The following is a 26416-nucleotide window of genomic DNA, read 5'->3' on the forward strand; positions in this document are numbered from 1 at the left end:
GGTCAGATAAAGAGCTTCACAGATAAGAAGAAGCTAAAGGAGTTCATCACCACCAAACCAGTATTATATGAAATGTTGAAGGGTCTTCTTTAAGAAGAAGCTAATGAACTAAATAATCTGACAAACAAAATAGACCCAGAGACATTGAAGCATGCAACAGACTGTTGGCAACTCAGAGGGAAGAGGGAAGGGGCTGGGGGTGGGGAGAGATTAACCAAAGAAATTATGTGCATATATGCATAACTCATGGACACAGACAATAACGGGGTAAAGGCCTGGGGAGGGGCTAGGAGCGAGGTGGAGTAAGTCAATGTGGGGGGGGGAATGGGACAGCTGTAATACTTTCAACAATAAAGATAAATTTAAAAAATTAATTAATTAAAAAAATAACCACTTCAGAAAAATTTTATATGACATTTGATAAAACACTGTTAGAGACTTCGGAAAACTAAAATCAACTTCAGTTCCATATGTCTCATCATGAACAAGTCTAGAGAACTTCTCTAAGCTTCCATGGCTCATCTTGCACAAAGAAACAATAGCTTGTTTGACACCGAAGGTGACTGTAAGGACAAACACAAGTCAAAGCACTTTCTAAGCTGAAAAATGCTCTGAGAGGCAGTTAATAGCAATAATTTTCAAGTATATTAGATTTGGTAGCAATCCTAGACTTTTCTATTCCGAGACTGAAGCCACTAGAAATTCCTATGTGAGGATTATATTTAAATAGTCATAATTATGTGTGAAATATATACCTATGATTATAAAACATTATCAAAAGTAAATGGAAGCAAAAGTAACACATACTCCTACTAAGGGCTTTTTTAATGATCGTACCTGGCAATTAATGGGTAGGGGTCAGAAATGTTAAATGTTGATATTAAACTGTACAGTCCCATTTAGAAGCATTGCCCCTTCCAGGAACAGAAACTAACCCTCCATAGCCTGGACCCTGCAGATAGTATACTACAGTGGTAACAGGATCCTATTTTTGAATCTCTCACATGTCTGTGATTTTATTATGGAAGAAGCTAAGTTCTAGAACAGTTTCTCTGTAGTCTTTTGGGGTACACCTTTGGGAACCTAATGGAAGCCATGAGCATTTTCCCCAGAAAATTACCTGTAAATGCAAAATTTTACCCTAGAGTCTGTTTGTTCTTTTACATATAATAAGGTATAATGATAATTACATCTCAGGGCTTTGGGGGATGTTATTATCAGAACAGAATATTAAAAGCACTTTGTACATTACAAAGATTGTTACTATTACTTTTTTTTTTGAGACTGACTCTTATGACCGACTCTACAGAATAATTTGGCAGAAAAGTGCTCACAGTTGCCTACAATGTCAACCCAGTAAAAAAATGAGTAATGAGTCTGAATAAACATGTCTCCAAACAGGATATACAAGTAGCCAATAAATACATGAAAGATGCTTGGCATCATTAGTCACTGGGGAAATGCAAATCAAAACCACAACTGAGATACCACTAAGAGCAACTAAAATAAAAGGCCTCAATCTCCTCATCTGTAAAATGGGGCAGTTAACTAGACAACCTTATGCTGGTACTTTGTACTTTGAATGGCTACTCTACCCATACTCTGAATGATGGTTTCGGGTTTATACCTGCCACAAGGGTTGATGCCACAAAAGAGTAACCTTGTGCCCTGGCCGGGTGGCTCAGCTGACTGGAGCATAGTCTTATACACCAAAAAGTGGTGGGTTCAATTTCCGGTCAGGGCATATACCATGGTTGAGGGTTCGATCCCTGGTCTGGGCACATATGGGAAACAACCAATCAATGTTTCTCTCTCCCATCGATGTTTCTCCCTCCCTCTTTCTCTTTCTCTCAAATCAATAAAAATATCCTCAGGTGAGGATTAATTAAAAAAAAAATAATAAAAAAGAGTAACCTTGTAGGGTGTACATTTCATACCTGTTTGTGGTTGCTCCTTTGGAGCTGTCAGGCAGAAAAACACAGGAACAACCCTTAGATTTATACAAGTGTCTCAAAAGTTGTTACCTCTGCACCTCTTGGCCCTCTGCACAAGGCCTCGTAGTAAATCCTGCATCCAGAGCAAACATCTGCTGAATTGGGTGGTTTGTTCCACGTGAGTAATAATCACAGCACAAGAAATAATTCCAAACAGGGCAGAGAGTTTATGTTACTACCATTCATGAACAGGAGTTCCAGTAGATAGAGAACAGAAAATTTTCGCCAAATTCTTTTCTAAGCATACTGCTTTCAGTGTGTTAAAATGAATTATTCAACTATCCCCATAAAATTAGAGCTTTGCTCTAGGAGCTAAGAGAGAGGTATGTGGAAAATTTACAGTATATTTTAAAATACACATACATACCCACATATAACACTGTATTCACATTCCCACATACACACCATCTCTCGTGCTGAAGTGGAGATGATAGGACTGGGCATAAAAAACAGCAGCAGTGAGGGCAACAGTATCAATGGTGGGGCAACAGGATTGTGGCCCACCCCCTTCTGAAATCCTACCCTAAGAACAAGACTAAGACTAGGAAGGAGGACTGGCTTAACTCAACACTATAATCTAGATGCAAAGTATAAACAAGGCAAGTTTAGCTCAAAGAGTATCAAATTTATCCACCACTTCATGAATTTTAGAACCAAAATACAGAAAACACACCAGCTCAACACTCGAGTGATGCCCGTGACCAGCACCTGCTCAGAGGGTGGGCAGCTGGTCTGGACTGTACACAGAAGCACATGTGACATTCTCACAGCCCCACGGTGGCTTCTAACAAAGTCAAACGTGTATTAAAGGAAGAAAAAAAGATCTGACCTTGCAGAGAATGGCATTGCCCACCGATCACAAGACGTGCACCTACACAAGCACAGGTAACACCCAAGAGTTTGAGGCTCCAGCTGGCTGGAGCCAATCCGAACTACCTCCTAGAACCTTCAGTGGGATGGAGCAGTGTTGTCTCTACATCCTGCTCAAGCTCCCGAAACCACAAGCACACCTCAGCTGTTTCTATGGCTGCACCTCTTCCTCAGCAGGTGACAGGTAGCAGCATGCACGGTGGCAGCTCTTTCACATCTCAAGCAGCCAAGTGTCTGCTTTCCTGACCCTGGCGCCAGGCAGGGAGCTGGTGCCTGTGTTTCTGAGCCCTGCCCTAGAGCAGAAGGGCGGGTGTGTGCCTGACAAAGGGAGAGCCTGAAACGGAGGAGATTAAGTTCACTTCTATCTATAAGTTCCCTGAATCCAGAAAAAGAGTTCAAAGGAAGCAAACAAGGCATTTAATTGGGGGCAGTGTGTGTGGGAGGTGACCCCAATGGAAGACATCAAAACTGGCATTTCATTGGCCTTCATATAAGTCAAGATTCATCCCATAATTGCTTTAAATCTGGGCCTGGAGTGGGGCAGAAAAGCAAGGCCCTACCTGGGATAATTACCCAGGATAACCATTTAAATCTAGTAAAAGTTGAGCCCTTGCATTTGGGCTATAAAGTCAAAATCATCCCATGCAGGACCCTGTGGGATGGGAGTCAGATTCAAGTGAATGCCCTACCTGTTGAAGCCGAAAGCCTACCCGGTAATGCCTGAGTCAGCTGGCCTCTGACTGGCTTCTCCCCATCTGGAGGAAGCCTAGCAGCCGCTGTGAGGGGTACACAGCCGATTCAGTGCAGCACAACTGATACTGCTTAAAGGAAAACATGATCAGCCTTACGCCGCTAACGTCCCATTAAGACTCAAAGTTAATTAGGCTGCATTCCATAAAGCCAATTTGAGGCATTTGTCTCAATAGCATCACTGTAATTATTCCTCATCAAAAAGAACACCACCTCCTACTGCGCGCCAGTGTCTTGTATAAACAACAGCAAAAATCCAACTTGAATGCCATTCTCCACCTGAGTTCTTTACGTAGGTTTATGTTGAGATAGAACTGCACGTGGGGATTCAGAGACATTATCATGGTTTTAAAGAATATACAAAAGCAGGGTCAAGACATCCTGTTGTAAGTTCCCAAAGGCAAGGAAAATAAAAGCAAAGTAAGCAGCGTGGCCAATTCATGTATTTTAACAATACCAGTAAAAGTCAAAATGAGAAGCACCTATTAAAGTCAACCTATTACACAGTGGTGGTGCCTAGGTATGGATGCCACATAATGCTGGCTGGATGCACACATGACAGTGTACATGTGTGTCCCTGGTATCCTTCACCTCCACTCCACGTCTGTGTTTCCAACCACCCCGCAGAAGGCTCTGACAAGGTCTCAGCACACAAGAGAAGCAGGGGCACCCGGGTACCCGCTGACGATATTACTAGTGACAAAGAACAGAAGGTGGTTTCTCTGGCAAATTTTTCCTCACCCTGAATTTAAACATAGCCAACTAATCCCCTTAAATGACTCTTTTAAAGTATTACATTTAAAGGCCCTGGCTGGGTAACTCAGTTGGTTAGAGCATCGTCCTGATAGGCCAAGGTTGTGCGCTCGATCCCCAGTCAGGGCACATACAGGAATCAACCAAAGTGCATAAATAAGTGGAACAACAAATTGATGTTTCTGTCTCTGTCTCTTTCTAAAAATCAATCAATAAAAAAACTTATAAAATATTACATTTAACGAAATATAAAACTTAACTGTTGGAGAAACAAAACAAATGCTTAAAAATCCAAAAGAAAGAGTGGTTTATCATATAGACCCACATGTCACATAGATATTGATCTCTGGGGTTAAATGTTAATGTCATGGTTAAAACATTTTTAAAATTATGCTTCCGAAGGAAAACTACACTGTAATCCCATTTTCTTACTGCTCTTCTGTGGTATCATCAGTGATCCAGTGATACGATCACAATGTATGTGGTAGGGCACGAATGACTGGGCCAGGTACATCCAAGAAATGTCGACAACACACACAGTTTAACCCTGGACATGGGACAGCAAGCAAGTGCCCTTTCAACAGCTTTAAATATCCCAATGCCCAGACTGTCTGCCCCCTCAACCCCCAAATCAAATCAAATCAAATCAAATCAAATCAAATCAAATCAAATCAAATCTCTAAAGGTGGGACCTAAGCAACAATAGTTTTAAAGTTCACCAGGTAACTCCAATATGCAGCCAAGTTCCAGACCCTGTGCCTTGCCTATGAAAAGCCTCAGATAAAATGATATACTGTTAGATGCTAATGATGACATCTCTCCATTTCTCAGGGAAAAAACAAAATATTGGTAAATAGCAGTGGAACTAGTCATAAGTCAAGAGTTCAAGTTCCAATTTTGCCCCTCCTGACTTACATGACCATTGAGCAAATCACCTAATTTTTTGGGACCTCAATGTGTATTCCTTTTATTAAGTATAAAGGGCCCATTTGACCCTATGGTTTCTACACCTTACTAGAGAAATACTTGCAGATGGGATGGTTTGGTCTGGGGTTAGAAAGTTTGAGGTAAATCAGGATCCGGGTTTTACTTATTCTTTTCAAGAGCTAGACCCACCAGCAAAAACTGAGTGAATTCTGCATATGCCAGGTGTCTCTTTCTTTCTTTTCCAAAATGTAGTTGCACAAATTCTGAATCCCAGTTAAATGGAATATGTTGATGAATTGTGGTCTGTCCAAAAACTTGTTTCACGTCCTCTGAAAGGAGAAAAGAAAGGGTGATTAAAAGAAGGCCAATCAGATTTGACCTTATAAAATCTGTTATTAGATATTGCTACTTTCTTCTTCTAAAAAGTAACGCAACTTAAAAGAACACATAGATTATAAAACCATGGCAGAAATAAAAGTTTGAATTACCATGGAATCAGTTAAGAAATCAAAGTTACTAATCCCACCAAATAAAGGGGAAAAAAGACGCGCACACATGCACACGCGCACACATGCATATACACACACCACCTAAAAGGCAATAGGAAACCAAACCAAGTAATAAGCTTTTTATCTAATATCATGCATAATCTCAAGTTTTCAGTAAACAAATATTATTTTCTAAGCATAAGGGATATAATTCAATCTTCAGTAGCAGGAAACACATATACAGAGGTGGGAAAAATAGGTTCACAGTTGTGAGTACACAAAACAGAGTTTATTCTTGTATTATTGCTTATTAATTCTATATTACTTATGTGTATTACAACTGTAGTCCTACTTTTGCTCAGCCCTGTACATACCGAAACACATAAGACACTATACTTAAATATAGTCCTTTATCAAGGTATTGAAACGTTTTTGAGAATTTAGAAATCAGTTAGGTAAATCTTAAAGCACATATTCAACAGCACTAAGACACTATGGGGCTTTAGAAATTTCTACTATTTATCGAGCTGCAGTTTAAGATAAAGGTGGTAGGAAGAAAAGCCAGCAGCCCAATTCTTTAACTTTGCAAAGCATACGTTTAGCTTGACAGAAGTTCTCAAATGGTCCAAATTACCCCATTTGAAGATGGGCTACCAAATGTGCTATTACTGAATGTGCTATTCTTCACTTTTTTTAGCCTCTACTATAAAACTGTAAGAGGACCGACAGAGAAAAGAAAACAACAATATGAAAAACCTTACTTTTCTAAGGCTTCATGTTTTTATTTACCAGTGTCCTCTTCCCAAAAATACTGTGTGTTTGGAGGGTAGAGGGAATACAGGTTATTATTATATTAATGAAATTTGTCCTGGCCTTCACATCGTTAAATAGAACTACTAAATCTGCTTTATTTTTATGAGTCAACTGTGCCTGATACCTTTTTTTTTTTTTTTTTTTTTTTAACCTCTGTGTCTATTTAAAATAAGAAAACAGAGCAAAGTTCATTAGTCCTGTAAAGGGTGCCAAAAACTTTGGCACATGTTCCCACTGTTTCCCCCCAATTTCCTATTTCCACCCCCATTACACCCACAAGGTTTTATTCCATGAGTTTAAAGTTTCCAGAAAATTTTAAAGTCTTGCCATGAAGAAACAGTAGTGCCACCATCAGCATAAGGCTGGGTGTGTATTTGCACAGAGAAGGTAGTAAAAACCAGAATTATGCCAGGCATAAATTTTATAAAAGGTGGTAGAAAACCTCTGGCTGGCCCTGACAGCAAAATAAAAAGTTTTAAAGGGCAACCCTCAATTTCTTTGAATTTCTTCTGTCTTGTCTACTTTTAGGGGGGAAAAGAGACAGGAATTGGGATTTTAAAAAAGAAGGAAAGATTCCTAGAGGATCTGGGGAGATTGCGAGGTGGGCCTCAGTGAAATGAATTCGGTAGAAGGAGACTCCACAAGTTTCCTTTGGCTCTAAACACCTAAGAAGAAATTACCAAACTGAAATTCAAATAACTTAAGTTCAAACTGTACTAAATGGTAGCTGAAGGCACTTACGTTGTGCCAGGTATTGTTTTCATGTCAACTATATGTGTAAGTCTTCAGTGGTTAAAATAGATATTAACCTAGGTAATCTTTCCAGTTCTCAATTTCTGTAGCAATACATAAGGCAGGCCCAATAGAGATTAAAGGAATGCTCCCATAATCTTCTAATCTAGATCAATAAATTATCAAATGAGAATTGACGTTCAAATGACAAAGATGTGACCAAAAGGAAAAACACAATTTTTACACTATAAATAAAATTTTACATTATAATAAACTTTTAGAGAAATAATATACAAACAATAGTGGCTTTCTGGCATTTTTCTGCATTCTGGTGAAATAAATATTCATTTCTGTCAAGCATTCTGATGAAATGAGGTTTTAATGTAATAATCATAGGATGGCTGTTAAAAATGAAGCTCTCCCTTTTCTTGGCCTCTCCTTGAATGTCCCCTAGAAAGTAACAGACGGTATTAACCAAATATTGGTATAACACTAAGGCACTTGTATTTATATGGTCTAGTCTGTAAATATATATAAATAAATTTAAGTTACTCAAAAGTTAGTGAATGAATTTAGTATGTGCCTCACCCTAACCAACAATCTTACTTTTCCTATAATTAAAGTTAACTAACTAGAACTCTGACTTGAATTCAAAACTGTGAACTCTGAACCCTAAGTCTACAGCCTTTTCTGCTACTCCAGAGAGCTCACCTCTCATGCCAATGCCGGCCTGAAGCACTGAAACCAGTCACACAGTAAAGTAGGGATGTGTGACCCCTAAGATATATCGCAAGTCTACAAACTGTCAACTCTATAGAACTATACTTTTATAATAATCTGTTTTTTAAAAAGACATCTCTCTATAGTGGGGGGGGACATTTTTTCTGTCAAGGGCCATTTGGATATTCATAACATTCTCAGGCCATACAAAACTGTCAACTTAAAAATGAGCTATGAAAAAAGCTCTTAGGTTTATTGAATTTTGAGTCTCGCTTGCAGTTGCCTTGACAGGGCCAGACCAAATGATTTTGTGGGTGTATACGCGGCCGGCAGGCTGGACGTTCCCCACTCCTGCTCTATAGCATGTATATGTATGTAGCTTTGTGCTCAATTACATGTGTTTATTGTATATCTTTTCTTACCACACAATTGAGGGCATAGAGCAACTACTAAGTAGTGTTTGAATTTAAATGAGTCAGAAAAGGTTTAATATCACAACAGTGTGACAGGTTAAGGACAGTGGTGTTAATCCTTTGAGGCACCCTAGTTTCCACCTTACTGAGAAGCTATTTCAACAATCACTTCCTAAGATTTTAGTGAATTATCAGTCTTGCTTATGAAAGCCTCCAGCCTACTTCTAGGCTCATTCAAGTGTAATGAGGGGCTAAAGAATCTGCATTTTAACCAGTATCCCAGGATTTTCTAATACGAGGGTCTAGGACCTCATTTTGAAATACATTGTCCTGAAGAGTTATGGAAGGCTTAGATTTATTATTTACAGATTTTTAAACTTCTCATTGAAACTCACAAAAATGTAAAACAAAGGAGGTAGGAAAGAGTCTCCAGACCAGCCAATGTCACACAGTAATATGTAAACACAGGCCACCTATAGATGCATGAGGACACACAGGGCCTCCATGTGGACAAGCCAGCGGATAACATTCACCTCCCGGCCTACATGAGCGGTGCTCCCTGGAGTCAGACAGCTTATAAACTACGTGACCCCAAGAAATTGGCCCCATCATCAGTTGTCAGCTGTTCTAGCATATGGGCAACTGTAAGAATGCCAGTCCTCAACTAGCTACAAATGCTGCGTAGCATGGCCGACGAGCACAGTGGAGGGAGGCGCTTAGACAAAGGGGAGAGAAAGGGTTCTTGGAGAAAATAAAACTTAATCAGGGTCCTGAAGGCTGTTGAGGGTTTATTCAGATGGATCTGTGAAGGAGTTTCTCAGTGGACAACAAGAGCATAAGGAAGGGCTTGTCGCATTTGAAGTAAATTGAGGGTCCAATCAATGCTTTGGGCCAAAGCCACCTGGGGTCACCGAGACATGCCAGGTCCTGCTCCGGGCACTTATAAATGTTGGCATCACTTGCCACCAGCAAATATTATTGTTTTTAAACCCCAAGGACTTGGTGCTATTTTTATGGTAAAGAAAAGGTTGCTATGGGAGAATAGCTGGTCATGGGAATCTCAGAAAAAAAGACCTGGAGTTTCTTACACTTAGTATAATTTCTACAGAATTTATTTTTCACTGTCTTCACTTACCTGAATGTGCTCAAATATCATAAGATTGCCAGGCCTTTCTAATTGGACATACCAAATGATATGTGTAAGAAGGAAGGAGGATTATTGGTAAAAAGGGTGACTACCAACATTTCTACTTATTTTCATGGCTAATCAACTTTTTAAAATATTAAATTCTGTCACACTGGAAAATTTACACATTTTCTCCAAAAATTCTTTTATAGCTTCCTGAGTCTTTGACTACTTAGTCCTGCTCCAGTAAGTCATTCTGGGGCATTCATCATCTGAAATGCTTAGTCTCTACATCTTCTTGTTAGGTTCAGGAGCAGAAACAACATGTATAAGCCCAAAAGTCACAATGGATTCCTGGAATTTCCCCTCTCCCTTTGGGAGACACTGCACTATCATCTCAGGTTAATCTTTTCTCCTTTTAGGAGACATGAAGAACTTTCTCACTCAACGTGAATGTTTAAAGATTTCTCCATACCTTGTGTGACAATGAAAGGTTAGAGTATTCCTCCCATTTTACAGCAGGAAAATCAGAAACTAAAAACTAAAGTGATTTTCAAATTTTGCTCTGTACTTTGGCTTCCATGGGAAATTCCATGAGCTTTACCATGAGAATGAGAAACTCCAGGAGTCAACCATAGGGCCATGCTATCACTAAACCTTTACCATTCCTTGACTTTTGCAAACCTAACTTGTAGTCCTGCAGAGAAAAGAGGAAACCCAAAATGTTTCAGGTTTTTTGATTCCTTACTTAGTTCAGTGTACTACATATCTAACTATAATTCATAACTCACCCCCTGATGGCTTTCAAATAAGTATTACTTGGCAGATTTATCACTAACTTAAAAAGAATTAGAAGAAGGTCTCCCCTAGCCTAAAACACAAGGTAAAATCTTACCAGGCTGAGATCATATAGGCAAAGAAGCAAAACCGAATTAGCACTGGAATACGAATGAAGCCCTAGATATATATTTTGGATATTTAAAGTCATATTTTTCATAGCTCACCCGATCCTACTGAGAGTAAAAACAAATTAGAATGCTTATCTCTTAAAGTATAATCATTGTTATTTCAGTCTGTGCCAAACAAATTATGTTTGGAAGGCCTATAGTTCCCACAACATACCAATAATGGTGATATTATTTAAAGCAAGGCTTCACCAGATAAGCTCAAGGATTCTTTTGGTTTATTTGTGGGACTTTACTTTCTTCACAAATGTTTTGAGCCTAAAAGTCTGCTGTATTTTTCATTCTCGATTACAAAAAGACAATTACAAAGTGGCAACTGTTTCTTTCCTAAATATAACCTTAAATTCAACTAATTTCCCCTAAATTAATAAATTTCCCAGGCTACAGAGTATGGTTGTAGAAGAAAGGCTGTTATTTTTAAAAGCTAGGTTGCAGATGACATGATCTCGTATACAGAAAGTCCTAAGGAACCCACTAAAAAACTATTAAATGGGTCCAGCAAGGTTGAAGGATACAAAATCAATATATAAAAATCAACTGTATTTCCATACACTGAAAATAAACCCAAAAGATGAAATTAAGAAAACAATGCCATTTACAATAGCCTCACAAAGAATAAAATACTTAGGGATATATTTAACAAAAGACATGCTAAACCTATACTCTAAAAATTATAGAACACTGTTAAAAGAAATCAGTGAAGACCTAAATAAACAGACATTTCATGTTCACAGACTGGAAGACTTAATGCTGGTGAAATGGCAATACTCCACAAAGTAATCTACAGGTTCAGTGTAATTCTTATCAAAATTCCAGCTGGCTTCTTTGCAGAAATTGACGAGCTGATCCTAAAATTTATATGGAAACTCAGGGGACCTGGAATAATCAAGACAATCTTGGAAAAGAAGAACGAAGTAGTATTTCAAATTTACTACAAAAGCTACAGTAATCAAGACTACATGGTACTGGCATAACGACAGACATAGATAAACGCAAAAGAATCTGGAGTCAAGAAATAAACCCTTACATTCATGGTCAATCGATTTTCAACGAGGCTGACAAGACAATTCAATAGGGGAAGATCAGCCTTTTCAACAAATGGTGCCGGGACAACTGGATATCCACATGTAGAAGAAAAAAGTTAGAACCCTACCTCACACCATATATAAAAACTAACTCAAAATGGAGCAAAGATCTAAATATAACAGCTTAAACTGTGATGCTCTTACAGGAAAACATAGGCAAAAATCTTTGTGACTCTGGATTAGGAAATAGTTTCTTAAATATGACACCAAAAACTCAAGCAACAGAAGAAAATAACACGTAAATTTAACTTCAAATTTTAAAACCTTTATATTCCAAAGGATACCATCAACAAAGTGAAAACAAAAACAAAAACACACTACAGAATGGGAGAAAATTTTTGTAAATCATATTATCTGATAAAGAACTCTGGAACATACCAAGAATTCTCATAACTCAATAAAAGACAAATTCACCCAATTTTAAAAATGGACAAAAGATCTGAGTAGATATTTCCCAAAAATGGACACACGAATAGCAAATAAACATATGACAAGATGCTCGATATCATTAGCCATTAAGGAAATGTAAATCAAAACCACAATGAGATATCACTTCACCTCCACTAATAACAAGTGTGGGTGAAGATGTGAAAAAATTGAAACCTTTATACAGGGCTGGTGGGAATGTAAAATGATGCAGTTACTTTGGAAAAATTTGGCAGTTCTTCAAAAAGTTAAACATAATTACCATATGACCCAGCAATTCAACTCCTAGGTATATATTCAAGAGAAATGAAAACATATGTCCACACAAAAACTTGTGCACAAATGTTCATAGCAGCGTTATTCATAGTAGCCAAAAAGTGGAATCAACCCAAATGTTCATTAACTGAAGGATGGATAAACAAAATGTGATATTATCCTTAACTATGTGATATTATTCATCCAACAAAAATATGGTACTATTACATGCTACAACATGGATGAACCTTGAAAACATTATGCTAAGAAGCCAGCCACAAAAGATCACACACTGTATGATTCCATTTACATGTAATGCCCAGAATAGGCAAGTCCATAAAGACAGAAAGTAGATTAGTAATTGCCCAGGACTGGAAGAAATAGGGGAAAATGAGTGGGGAGAGTGAGAATTGCTAAGTTATGCCGTTTCTTGTTGGGGTGACAAAAATGTTCTAAAATTGACTGTGGCGATGGTTGCACAAATCTGTGAATGTACTAAAAACCACTGCATTATACTTTAAATAAGTGCAATAACGCTACTTTTTAAAAACCTGAGACTGTCAACTCGGCCTCTTATTAATGAGTGACATTAGGCAAATTACTTACTCTGACTCAAATTACTTAATCTGCAAAGTGGGAATAAAATACGTATCTTAGAGGGTTGTTCTGGAGCTAAGCATGCCTAGCACAGTGTTCTAAAACATAGTAGGTGACCACTAAAATGGTAAAACTCCAAAATCTAAAGTCTTAATTATAATGAAAGATGTTTTCGGGGTACTAAATATTTACAAATGATACAAAGAAGAATCAGACACAGTGTGACTTGGAAATACCAGTAGTTTATACATGTCTCAAAAAGCAATAATTTCCCTCGAATATTTAATATTCATCCTTCTCTTAACTCACACATTAAAATTTTGAATAAAAAGTGATAAAAAACTAAGTAATTTTCCATTATGTTTCTGAAAGTATGAAATTAAGAAAGATTAAGAACCTCCATTCTTTCCTTTGCAGATCTTTCAGATAACTAGAAATATTTAATTGGCAAATTACTTGCACATGCCATTAAGTGGTTAGGCTGAATTTGTTTTCACAGATTCTATGAGCTCTTATGCCTTAACCTCCACCACACTGTAATCTGAAATCATCAAGGTCTTCACTTATGCAAATTTCAACTTTCTCCGTTTTTGTTTCCATACAGAATAACTACATTAATGCGGTTTAATTTCCAAAAGATTCACTTTTCGAAGCCGCAAATCAACGGGAACGTTTCCCATTAAGATAAAAAAAGGTTCATCAAGCTACATTATTTCAAACACTGAGCCATAATCTCCCTCTCATGGATCCTAAAAAGTGCATTAATACAATAAACACAAAAAGGATGTTTCTGCTAAGCCCGAAAGCAAGCGCTCGGGGGGCGAAGGGAGAGCGGCTGAAAGCGCCGCGCTCTCTCCCCGAGCCTGTGCTCAATCCCTGCAAAGTTGCGGTTTCGCTCTCAGGGCAATAATATTCCACCCCGCTGGTCTGGTTAACAACAGCTTATGCGGCCACCGTCTTTTAAGCAGGGAGCAAAGACAAATTGTTGAATTCGTGAGTTAAATGACATAATGGAGTAAGTGGATGCAGACCTATCTCTGCTGCCACAGGCTCCGATATCAAGGTTGCCATTTCAAACCCTTTTGACAAGTGCCTTTTTATATTAATCACAGTTAAGGGCCTGAAGAGGAACGAAGTATTCTGGCTACAATTCAGGCTCGCTCAGGGAAGTTCTAGGGGGAAAATGGGTGCCATTAAAACGGAGTAAGTACAGAACAAGTACTTCACACACGCAGCCCTTCTCATTAAAATGGAGTTCGCTCCGGGCCCCTGTAAACTTTCTATTATTCTCATTCTGAACATGCAGGCACAGTGGTGGAAAGTATCTTTCAAACAATAAGCACACACAGAGACACACCGCACACACACACACAGGCAAGCTGAGCTGAGCATTGTACTGAAGTCACAGATGGTGCTGGCATAGGTAAAAATTAGGAATAATTTAAAACTCTCCAAGTTCTGTACTTAGAGAGGGATGGGACTGCCCTGACATGAGGACACGTGACATCCTAGAAAAGAACACAGAAGACAAAGTCGTGATTCCTACAAAACCAGTCACCTTCCTGTCTCTGGGCCTGTTTCCACATCCGTGGAAGAAAGCCATGAACTACACCAGTCATTGTTCGATTGCAGGGTGAACCATGTTTCCTGGCAGAGCTTGTTCGAAACACCTTCCCAAGCCCCACGCCCAAAGATTCTGATTCAGCGGATTTGAAATGGAGCCAGGGAGTCCACAGTTGCAGTGAACACCCCTGTGCTATTACAATGACAACCTGTGGTCTGCCTTCTACATAAGAACATTTCCTATTCTAAATCTGTTGGATCTAGAAATCACCAAAATTAATACACTATTTAAGTCATAGTGAACGCTGGTGAAAAGTGAACAGAAAAGGTGAAAAGTTGGCCACTATTTAGCATTCAATATTAATCTCTGTCCCATGCATTATCTAGACCAGGGGTGGGGAACCTTTTTTCTGCCAAGGGCCATTTGGATATTTATAACATCATTCTCAGGCCATACAAAATTATCAACTTAAAAATCAGCTATGAAAAAAGCTCCTAGATTTATTGAATTTTGAGTCCCACCTGCAGTTGCCTTGGCAGGGCCAGACCAAACGACTTCTTGGGGCAGACGTTCCCCACCCCTGATCTAGACCAACAGCAAGAGACGCCAACTGAGATGTTTTCAACCCATCTGCTAAAAAAAGTTATTTTCAAATGGACAGAATAAATAATTAGTGGTCTTTCATAACCTCAAAAGTAGGTCAGTTAAAATGGTGTTTGAAGCATAGAGCTGACTGTGGTCACTCTCCAGATGTGTGCTTGCTTTAATCACCTGCTGTGTTAATTACCGTTAACTTTCCTCACTACTAGAGAAGAGCACTACTGAAAAACTCCAGCTCTTTGAAATGCTTAAGGCAGTACAAAGAATCCTAATTTGTTCTCTAAATGCAAACATAATATCTATATTGTTTAGAAGACCAAATTACGCTAGTTTCCTTAGACGAATGTTATCAAAAATAATTTTCCTGCGAAAGCTTTGACGTACATTTAACCCTACTTAAATGCTTTCAAGAGCAGAGGTACTACACATGTATACCCACAGTGATCCCATATTAGTATAAAGCTGTTTTATTTCAATTAAAATGTCTAACTATCCACCCCCAACATATACCTAAACTGTAATTTTCTCTGAGAACTTGCAGTATGTTCTTGATTTTGTTTCCTTGATGGACCTATCAGAGCAAAAACTGCCTCGCAACTGTTGGAAGAAATCAGTCATTAGCAGCAAGATTACAGCAAATTTTCCAATTTAGAAAAATTGTATTTTTATCTCTCTCTCACACTGAAAGAATAATGGTATAATTTGACTATTTTTAAGTGAGCAGAACAGTTTAAAATAGTCGAATTTTCCCAGTGCTCCAAGTTTTAGGATTTACTGTTAGCTCTGTGCTCTCCATACCTTCTTTCCTTGTCACAGATTCTCTTCTCCCTTCATCTTACACACAAATACACACACACACTTACACACAGCAGGAGCAGAAGCCCCCAATCCGGCCTCTCCGCACTAACGGTCTTCTAAAGAAAGGTTAACCTTCGGGCACTTAACTAAGGAGGAGCTTTACACGGTTATGGTGATTTACTCTCCAATTGACATTCTCCCACCTTCTCAACAGGCCTCCCCCACCCGAACCCAACTCCCTATTTTTAAAATGGAGTGATGAAATAGCAAAAAGTACAATATTTTAGCCATTTGAAGCATGGGCGATTCTCAAATTATCCCACCAACTGGAAGTGCTCTCTGATACTACTATCTTGCAAAATTGATGCCATTATGGTCAATCGTGCAAATCCGTATTTAGCTTTTCGTAAATAGTGGATTTTTGACCCAATGAACTGGAACAGCTTCTGAAGAGTCTCTAGGATCTCAGGCAAGACACTTGGTACTTGGGCATGCCACAACCCTTATCAGTTTGGAGGTCATTTACTTCCAAAATCACACTGTTCTCATTCAGCTGTCTTATTCTCTTATCAGAATGTGTATAAGAAAATATACTCAGGTCCCCAAATAATATAAAATAAAATCTACTATACAGCAATAAGTTTCTTTCACCAAAATAACACATTATTTCTGTGAAACATGAAAATCAGGATGAATATTAACAAAAAAAACTTTCCCTAAATAATGCTCCTTCTGAGTCAACCCATTTTCCCGCCAGTTGGCTTTTCGAATATTTCATTTTCCAAGTGTCTTTACAAAGATAATAAATAAATAACCCACTTTCCAGTGAGCTTAAAAACTTACGGCTAATGTTTTGTCTTCTTCTAGTCCAATACCTACATTCCTCTTGCTCTAAAATTTATTATTAAACTTGGGTACTTACCTTAAAAACTTCTCATATCCATACTTTTAACTCTTATCATTTTCTGCAACTTAAACCAAAATGACTGAAGTGAGTTGTTTCCACATATTTCCGCCTGCTATCTAGCCTGTCTGTTTTCCCAGAGCAAACCAAGTTCACTTTCATCACAGCAGGTATTCCTGGACAAAAGCTAACTGGGAACCCAGAAAGGGCACCTCCTAACATGCATTTCAGAGAATTAACTAGAGAAGGATATTAGAGCCCGGCTGGGCGTGGCTCAGAGGTTGAGCATCGACGTAGGATCCAGGAGGTGACAGTTCAATTCCAGGCCAGGGCACATGCCCAGGTTTTGGGCTCGATCACCAGTCGGAGGCGTGCAGGAAGCAGCCAATCAATGACTCTCTCATCATTGATGTTTCTATCTCTCTCTCCCTCTCCCTTCCTCTCTCTGAAATCAATAAAGATATATTTTAAAAAAAAAGAGAGAGAGAGAGAGAAGGACATTAGAAATCTCCTAATAAGTTCTGTGGGTTTTGTTTAGGTCTCACACACAAAAGAAAGGTCCTGTTCAAATGAGTATGACAAAGTTAAATAGATTTCTATTTTCTGCAGGACTTCTCAGAGCCTTAATAAACTAAAAATTTTAGGCTTTATAATGCTCTAACAGAAGAATCATTTTTCATACAATGCTTACTAACATAAACAGGAAACACCATTTTTAAGTACAAAAACTTACAAAATCATTCAAAATAGTAAGGATAAGAGGCCACTGTTGTGTCCAATAAATGAGCAAGATTTGACTAGTTTCTTTTTGATTCCAGGCCAACTGAAGCAGCAAGCCAACCAATGTCTCCCAGCATGGCAAGGGTGTAGACTACTTTAAGCTGAAGTTTTTAAAAACAGTGCTGGAAAAATCTTAAACAAGATATATGTCCAGTTGTTCAACTCTCTCTCTATAAAAGACAGTGCTTATCTTTTGGCAGGTCACTGACTCCTTTGAGATCTGCTAAAATCAAATGCTCATTTAGACAAAATACTACTAACAATTACAGCCATTCCTGAACTCTCTGCCACTTATCTAGAAACCAAAGTTGAGAATTCCTGTCTTCAAAGTTCAATTAAAACTGCAGACTCCCATATACACTACTACCAACACCACACATAGGTAATGAAATTGGGTGCTTATGTTTACATACTAACAATGATAACTTTAAAATTGCACACAAAACATTTCATAAAATTTTGTTCACTATAATGAAAAAGATAAGCCAAAGTAGAGAAAAACACATAATGGTAGTATGCAAACAAAAATTTTAGATTTCAACCTAAGGAAGTGCTGAGGTATAGAATGTACTTTGAATTTTTAGGGGTTCTGATTGTGACTTTCACTAGATAAAAGTAAGATGAACGTCCTCTATTACTATTAAGCGAGGCTATTATTGTTGTCTAATGCAGATACAACAACTGAAATACTGATAAACAGAAATAGTCCATGTTAAATTGGCATCATGGAAAGACCCATCACTGGTGGTTACACTAAATATACCACATTAACAGTTTCACTAAGCACGCACGTGCACACACACACTCCCACACATTTTCTTAAAGTTCATAATGAAAATGCTTTGCTCTCCCAGCATCATTAAATGAGAAACTGGAAAAATGAAGGTGTCTGGGAAACTATCATTCACAACCTGTCACACTAACCTGCTCAGAGGCCAGTAAGTCATTTAAAGCCCTGATTTTCAGTTCTTCTGCTCAGAATATGGGAGTGATCACCGGCCAGCTTCACAGCGGTATTGGGAAGCCTACACAGTGATCACAGGCACCTCTCCCTCTGGTTTTGCATTAAAACCCATCTTTTCTAAGTGTCATTTGGATACTGTCCCTGTCCTCTAAAGAACTCTTCAAGACACCCAACTGCCACTCCTATTAAATAAAAACTCCTGCTCAGGACCCGTGGTGGGGTGTCCATCACACAACACCCTCTCCCTGAGCACTCATGTTTCTTAAGCTGCACATTTCAATCAAGCACCTCCTCTACTATCCTCGGCCCATACAAAGACCACCTTCCTCCCACCTCGCTACTCTGAACTCTGCTCATGTCAAAAGATAAAGTTTCCTCGGTAATGCCCATGTCAAGAGCATTTCAACGAACTACCTGGTTGTCTGTGTAACCAAGGCAACTTTCTACGTACATTGAGAACTCTAATCCAAGTACATTCTTCCTTATAACTACTTTCTACTGTAGTCATATAAACAAAATCTTAACTAATGTTTTTGTCTATTGTCCTTTGCTCCTGCCTAAAAAATTATTAAATCCCCCTAATGTCTGATATAGATCGAAACCACTATGGATTAATTGGCACCTAGCTCACTTAGGAAGGAACTGCCCACCTCACAGAACATCACCACCACCAGAGGGAGGCAGTGTGGCTCAGTGACTAGGACTTGGCCATCACCAGGCTGCTCACCTGGCTCTACCACAGACAACTGTGCACAGGTTACTTAACCTCCTCAAGGCCATTTCCTCATCAGAAAAATGAGGATTATAATAGTACACATCTCCTAGGTAGTGAGAATTAAATACTAAACTACACAAAGTGCTTAGTGGGGAATGGGGGGGGCGGGTAATGTAGTAAGACATCAATAAACTTAAAGAAAAAAATGAGGGTTACTTTGCTTCTCTCAAGAGATTATATAAAACCACATATCTGGAGCAGAACAAGCTCAGTAGCTACTACTGGGCCCTTCTTCCTTTCTTTGACCCCCTTTCACCCCAAAGCTAATCAGGAGCCAAGTTAAATATGACTCCTTCTCGGAATGGCTCTGGTGGGATCCAGAGATGAGTCCAGTCCAGGCCTCCCTTACCTCTGCCCAGACTATTGCGGCATCTCCCAAGTGACCGTCACCAGACCCCCATAGCTCCACCTCTTCCTGCAAATCCCCATATCACATCATCTCGGAGTCAGACGCTCCTCCAGGTCTGTTCAGACAGCCTCCGTCCCTCCCACCCATGGAGCTTGCTGTACATTATGGACAGACTCTCCTGACACCAAACTATGTAATTGTTTTAACCTTCATCCAAGGACATGCTCAGAGAGAGGACAGGAAAGATAGGGAGATAGAGGGATAGACAAACAGACATTAATGTAAGAGAGACATCGATTGGTTGTCTTCCGTATGTGCCCTGACCAGGAATCAAACTGGCAACCTTTAAGTTCATAAGACGATGCTCAACCAACTGAACCACTCTGGCTGGGCACAAATTATATAATTTTTATTTGTTTATTGTCTCTCTCCCTAAAACTTAAGTGCTCTGAAGAGAATTTAAAAATTTTTTTCACTGCTGTATCTTCAGTCTTACAATATAGTAAGCATTCAACACAACTCTGTCTTTACTCATTTATCTCATCCAGTTCAAACACCATCTATTTGCTGATACCTATCAGATAACCATCTCCCAAATCCCACACTCATATATCCAAGTGCCTATCTGACACCCTCACTTAGATATCCACTAGGCATCAAACTAATCCATCCAAAATGAGCTCCTGTTGTCCCCCCCTGCCCCTGCCTCACTGCCAAACCCGCAGTCCCCCCCCTTGGTGGTAACTCCACCCTTCCAGTTGATCTGGCCCACTCTGGAATCATTCTTGCCTCCTCTCTCTTTCACAGCCCATATCCAATCCACCAGAGAATCCTTCAAAATTGGTTCTTTCTTCAAAATATCCCTTACCTCACTCTGGTCCAAGCCACTATGATCCCTCACCTGTATTATTACAATAGTCTCCTAACTGTTCTCTCTCTTTCTGACTCTTATATTTCCCATTTTCAACAAAGCAGCCAGAATGATCCTGTTAAAACATAAACCAGATCATGTCACTCTTGTGCTAAAAAAAAATATCCTGCAGTGGTTTCCCGGTTCACTTACCACCAAAGTCCAAGTTCTAACACTGACCTAACCCTACTTGACTAGATCTGTTACTTTTCTGAGCTCCTCTCCTACCAGCTCCCCTGCCTCACTCAGTTCACAGGGTCCTTCTTGCTGTTCCTCAAAGGTGCAAACATACTCCAGCCTTCAAACCTGAGCAATGGCCATTCCCTGTGCCTGGGACAGTCTCTCCCCCTCCTCCTTCCCTATGTCCACTTCCTTTACCTCTTTCAACTTTGTGCTCAAAAGTCACTTTATCAATGAAGCCAACCGAACCATATTACACACAAAGAGGAGAACCTTCTTTGTTTCAAAGATCACAGTAAACACTTAGTTGTCACCACAACATACCCATTCTACTAAGGGTCTTAATCCCTAATCTTAACAAAACCAACTTCTATATGTTCCTGTTAACACTCAGGTGGAGGGGTGGGAAAACTGTATTCCATTGGCCCACCAGCTTTTTTTGGTAAAGTTTTATTGGAACACAGCCACACCCATTATTTACATACTGTCCAGGGGAACAGCAGAGTTGAGTAGTTGTGACAGAGACGCTATGGCCCACAAAGACCAAAATACTTACTATCTGGCCCGTTAGAGAAAAAAGTCTGCTGCCCCTGGTCTAATATAAAAAGTAATGCTTAAAAAAAAAGAAAATCATGTTGATACTCAAAAAATCTAAGTTTTAAAGAGCTAAGGCTTTAAATATTATAAACTGAAAACTTTATAAATATCTCTTCATGTGACAGCATAGAGGCTTATAACTGATATAATGTTGCTTTATTCATTATTACGTTCCTTTGGTTAAGTGACTACACAATCAACAAATGTCATTTCCTCTTCCCTCCTCTCACCCTGCTTGCCTTCTGCCTCGAGTTACTACACTTCTCTCTCTCCCACATTAACCAAAATTTGATAATAAAAATTATGTTCAAATTCAGAGAACTCTGAAGTTTTTCTCCATTTGTTATATTCAATATGTGTTGACATGATACAAATCAAATCAGCTATTCACAAACTTAAAAAAATTATGCTTACTCTTCAGCTCAGAAGTAAACCAGAGCTCACGTTCCTGCTGCTTGCCCTTCCTGAGTTTTAGCACCGATTCCTACTGGCTATGGTCCTAGCAACAAAACGAGAGAACTACACTAGCATCTTTTATTTATTTTTATTTTTATTTTTGTTAATCCTCATCTGAGGATATTTTTCCATTGATTTTTCAGAGAGAGTGGAATGGAGGGGGGGAGAGGGAGGGAGGGAGGGAAGAGAGAGAAACATCGATGTAAGAGAGAGAAAGAGACATCAACTGGCTGCCTCTCACATGAACCCCAACCAGAGGGTGGGGAGTGAAACCCGCAACCCAGTAAGTGCCCTTGACAGGGAATCAAACCCATAACCCTTTGGTGCTCGGGACAACTCTAACCCCTGAGCCATACTGGCTAGGGCTACACTAGCATCTTTTGGTGACAAATCACAGAGACACATCTTTTGTCTTTCAAAATTTCTAGTCTTCACCAGCTCAAATTTTCCAAATAGTGGTGAAGTAGACAGACTAACATTTGCTACTAAACTTTTATTTAAATACTTAAAAAAAAACAATCTTGAGGGACTCACATTTATAAGGTATATAAAGGTACTAGAAATATTTAATGCATTCAAAATCTCAGCAGGATTTTTGTGAAAATTAACAACTTATTCTAAAATTGTTCTGGTAATGGAAAGGGCCCAGAATAGCTAAGATGATCTTAAAGAATAAAATTGGAGGGCTTCCCAGATACTGAGGCTTATATGAAGCTGTAGTAATTGAGATAGTACAGAGCCAATGCAGAGTAGACAATTACAGAAGCACAGAAAGTTCAAAACTGACCCACACTCTAGTTATGACAAGTGTTTCTTTAGACAATAAAAGAAAGAGTGAGCCTTCTAATAAATGGTGCCGAGTGAACTAAACATCCATATCCATAGGGTCCAGGGAGGAAACTTCTCCCCCAACTGCATGCAAAAATAAACAAACAAAAAACAAACAAGCAAATTCTAGAAACACTAAGATCTAAATTTGAAAGGAAAACAATAAAACTTCTGGAAGAAAATACAGGAGAATATCTTCATGACCTTGGGGTAAGCAAAGATTTCTTAAACAGGACACAAAAAGCACTAACCATAAAAGAAAATGCTGATAAATTGCACTACATTAAAATTAGGAATTTATGCTCTATTGAGGGAGTTGAAAGTACAAGTCACAGAGTCAAATTATTCTGTGAAATACAGAAAATCAGCACACCGCTAAAGAGGATACTCAAGTAGCCAACAAACACTTTTTTAAAGTTACACAACCCATTTGTAATCAGGGAAATGCAAATTAAAGCTACATAGTGAGCCATCAGTAAAATAAAAGTGATTGACAATACCAAGCATTGGCAAAGATGTGAAGTAACTGAAACTCTCACACACTGATGGTATGAATGAATGTAAACTAGTACAACCACTTTGGAAAACAGCTTGGCAGTATCTAGTGAAACTAAATGTACACATTTTCTATGACTCAAAAGTCGTACTCCTAGAAATGCCTTCACACACACACACACCAAAAAAATATATAAAAGCATATTATTTACAGCAGCCAAACTGGAAATGTGAAAATGTCACCAACATTTAGAATGAGTAAATAAATTAGGGAAAGGTTCACACAATGGAATACTATACAGCAAAGAAAAAAACCGAAGTAAAAATACAACAAAAACTTGAATGAATCTCACAAATAAAATTTGAGTAAAAGAAGTAGGAATAAAAGAGTCCATTGTGTACTGTTCCATTTTTGGTAAGTTTTAAACAAGCAATACAAACTGACAGTGATAGGTATGAGTTGTTACCACTGGGACTGGTGGACAGTGAATGGGAAGAGACCTGTGGGATGCTGGTACCATTTTCTTTGTGATATGGATGGAGATAAAACAACTGCCTACATTGTGCAAAAATTTATCAAGAAGTACACTGATTTGTGCATTCTTCCTCATGTATGTTATACTTCAATAAAGTATACTTTAAAAAGTAAAAGTAAAAAATCACTATCATAACTAAAATCACTGTCAGGTTAAAAATGCAAAAAGAAACATTTAGAACAAAATATGTTTTCTCTACACATATAGAATTGTAAATTGTTGACTAGGATTTTCTACTTATACTCATATCCTGTTGTATACCTGTTGCTATCTCAAGATGCACTTAGAAATAACAGGTATCAAAATAAGAAAACATGGTGAGAACAAGAATATTGGAGATCTGTTTTACCTCAAAGGAAATAGGTGAACATAATGAACTAGGTCAAAGGAACAAAACTGACCCAATGAAGATCTTTTCATTGTGGTGAACACAGGGAGTGGTCTAGACATGAAAACATGTTGAACATAAACAAGGCCTCAGAGAAAACAGAGGAAGATTTCCCTGAAATGCGACACTTGATCTGCCCCTCACTCCCCCTGACTTCTGTTTGCTGAGCAGCAGGATCAGGGTTAGGGGGAGCACGAATACTCCCAGCTTGTTGACAAACACTGGTGCTTGCTGAGCTACGAGAAGCCCTGCTGCAGACAAGCTGTGATGTGGAAAGCCAAAACGCAAACAGATGAGAAGTTACCTGCACTCCTCTGGGGGAAATGCAAGGCTAGGAGGCATGGTGGGCCTGCTCCACACGCCAGACTTCCCTGCAGCCCATGGGGAGGCCCCAATGAACCTCCGTAGGGTGGGAAAACCATGCTCACCCCAGGACCCGCAATGACTGAGAGGTAAAAAAGGAGCCCTTCCTCTCTTACCACCCCAGGCTTACACCACCCAAAGCCGCACACTCAGGTAGAAGGCCTTCGGGGATACAGAAGGGCCATTCTTGGGTAAAGGACTGACAAGGAGCTAAGGAAGTGCCCAGGAGTAAGAGTGCCATTGCATGTTTCTCAAACAGCCACATATGGACAGATAGGCAGGTAACAGATTGGGATTCTCTTAATATTGTGGGTCTCTGAGACCAGGATTGACTAAGTAAGTCTTTTCTGCCCAACTCCCACTTTTTAAAAAAAATTTCTTCATCCCCATTATGAGTTTCCTGGAAAATGTACCAATTGCTAGATTCTTCTAAAAGGAACCTGCTGCTGAAACATGATTTGTTTACTTGGGCAAAAGCCTGTTAAACACAGCACCCACCTCCACTGGATGACTCTACCCTACCTTATGAAAAATGCTGGAAGTCAGCTATATTTTAGAATTGGATGGTCATTTGGGTATCTTCTTCATACTGTTCATATCTCTTTCAGTTTAATCCTAAATAGGGATTAAAAGCTCAAAAAAGCCTATGGGACATTTTATGACACCCACAGAGTGAGGATCCCATCGGCTCATCATAAATGGCTACAGGACATGGACACCCCCTACTTACGCTCTGTGAGACAGACAGGCTGTGAAACAAATTACCTGTGGCAGGCAAAGCCCTGGGAAAGGGGGTGCATGTTCCTCTACAACAGTCATACCCAACGATGTTGACCGATTTCTTACTTCGACCTCCCATGCCTTTGGAGATAGGGCAACGTTCAACAGAACAGCTGGTAAGCAAATTACTGCCTAACCGGCCAGTGGCTAAACTCCAAGTTAAAAATAGAGGGGGGCAAGAAGGAAGAGAAAGGAGAGAAAGAGGAGGGGTGGGGAAGGGGTAGGAAGGAGCAGAAGAGGAAAAGGAGTGGAAGGGCAGAAGGAGGAAGACCGTTCCTTGTTCTCTCAAATTCTTTCTTTTAGCAACGTTATTTTTATAAGGTCTTTGTTTTCCAGACAGCACCTTCACCTGTGGTAGATCTTTTCATCGCTACATAGCCCTGTAAGGTAGTCCTGTAATTCCCTTCATGGGCATGTAGTATCACGGGATCCTCGCCAACCTCCCTCGATACTACATGCCCACGAAGGGAAGATTAATCAGAGTCAAGAATGGACATTCCTCAGTCCCCAATCTCCAACCCAGCTCTCTCCCTCCAGACTCGCTGCAGAGAGGAGGGCGATGAGAGGACACACCTGAGCAGCACTCACTCAGACGCACAGGCCCGTCTTGTGTATCCCAAGGAAATGCGATCATAAGATTTTCATCGCACAGGCTTCCACTGGGTAAATCAACGCCACCATGGGTTAGCTGCTCATGTATTACTTAAAGATTTGAATGGGGACATTTTTCATGAGTGTTCCACCAAAGAGTTGTGGTTACAGGGATGCTAAGAGGAATTAGGTGATGGGGGGGAAAAACACTAAAATTATTCAAAGGATTTTTTAAATACTAAATAATCCTCATGCAGTGTTAATGGAAAGCAATGTGAGCTTCTAGATTATATGAAACAAAAACAAATATATGTGTTTTGCCTGTGCCCTAGCTTATCTAGCCTTAAATAACTGTCATGTCCAAGGAGCAGTGGATGGGAGAGGGGGAAGGCTGCTAGGATAAATCTACTGTACTGTCCTGCCTATACTGTATGTAATTATTATCTTCGCTTCTAGTAAGGAAAATGAAGACCTGAGAGGACAACTAATTTGGCTGAGACAAAAGTGGCAGAGCTGGAGATGGCTAAGTCTGTCCAGTTCCAGAACCATTCCAGAATGAATGGTGCTCCATTACACCATCTGTATTCCCCCTCACCTGCACTTTTCTCATAATCTACCAAGAGTTCTGAATGAATTGGAAACTG

General features: G+C 39.3%; 1 protein-coding gene across 4 annotated transcripts in view; it reads right to left on the reverse strand.

The window, feature by feature from the left end:
• Positions 1-26416, reverse strand: part of SLC25A13 (solute carrier family 25 member 13) — a 168923-nt gene that overhangs the window by 82543 nt on the left and 59964 nt on the right. For all 4 annotated transcript variants that reach the window (XM_087821169.1, XM_087821170.1, XM_087821171.1 and 1 more), the window contains exon 5: positions 5484-5623. In XM_087821169.1, coding sequence (XP_087677295.1) covers positions 5484-5623 — 140 coding nt within the window. The remainder of the gene's footprint in view (positions 1-5483; positions 5624-26416) is intronic.

The sequence above is a fragment of the Miniopterus natalensis genome, chromosome 10 (genome assembly GCF_054644295.1).
Source record: "Miniopterus natalensis isolate mMinNat1 chromosome 10, mMinNat1.hap1, whole genome shotgun sequence".
Taxonomy (NCBI): domain Eukaryota; kingdom Metazoa; phylum Chordata; class Mammalia; order Chiroptera; family Miniopteridae; genus Miniopterus; species Miniopterus natalensis.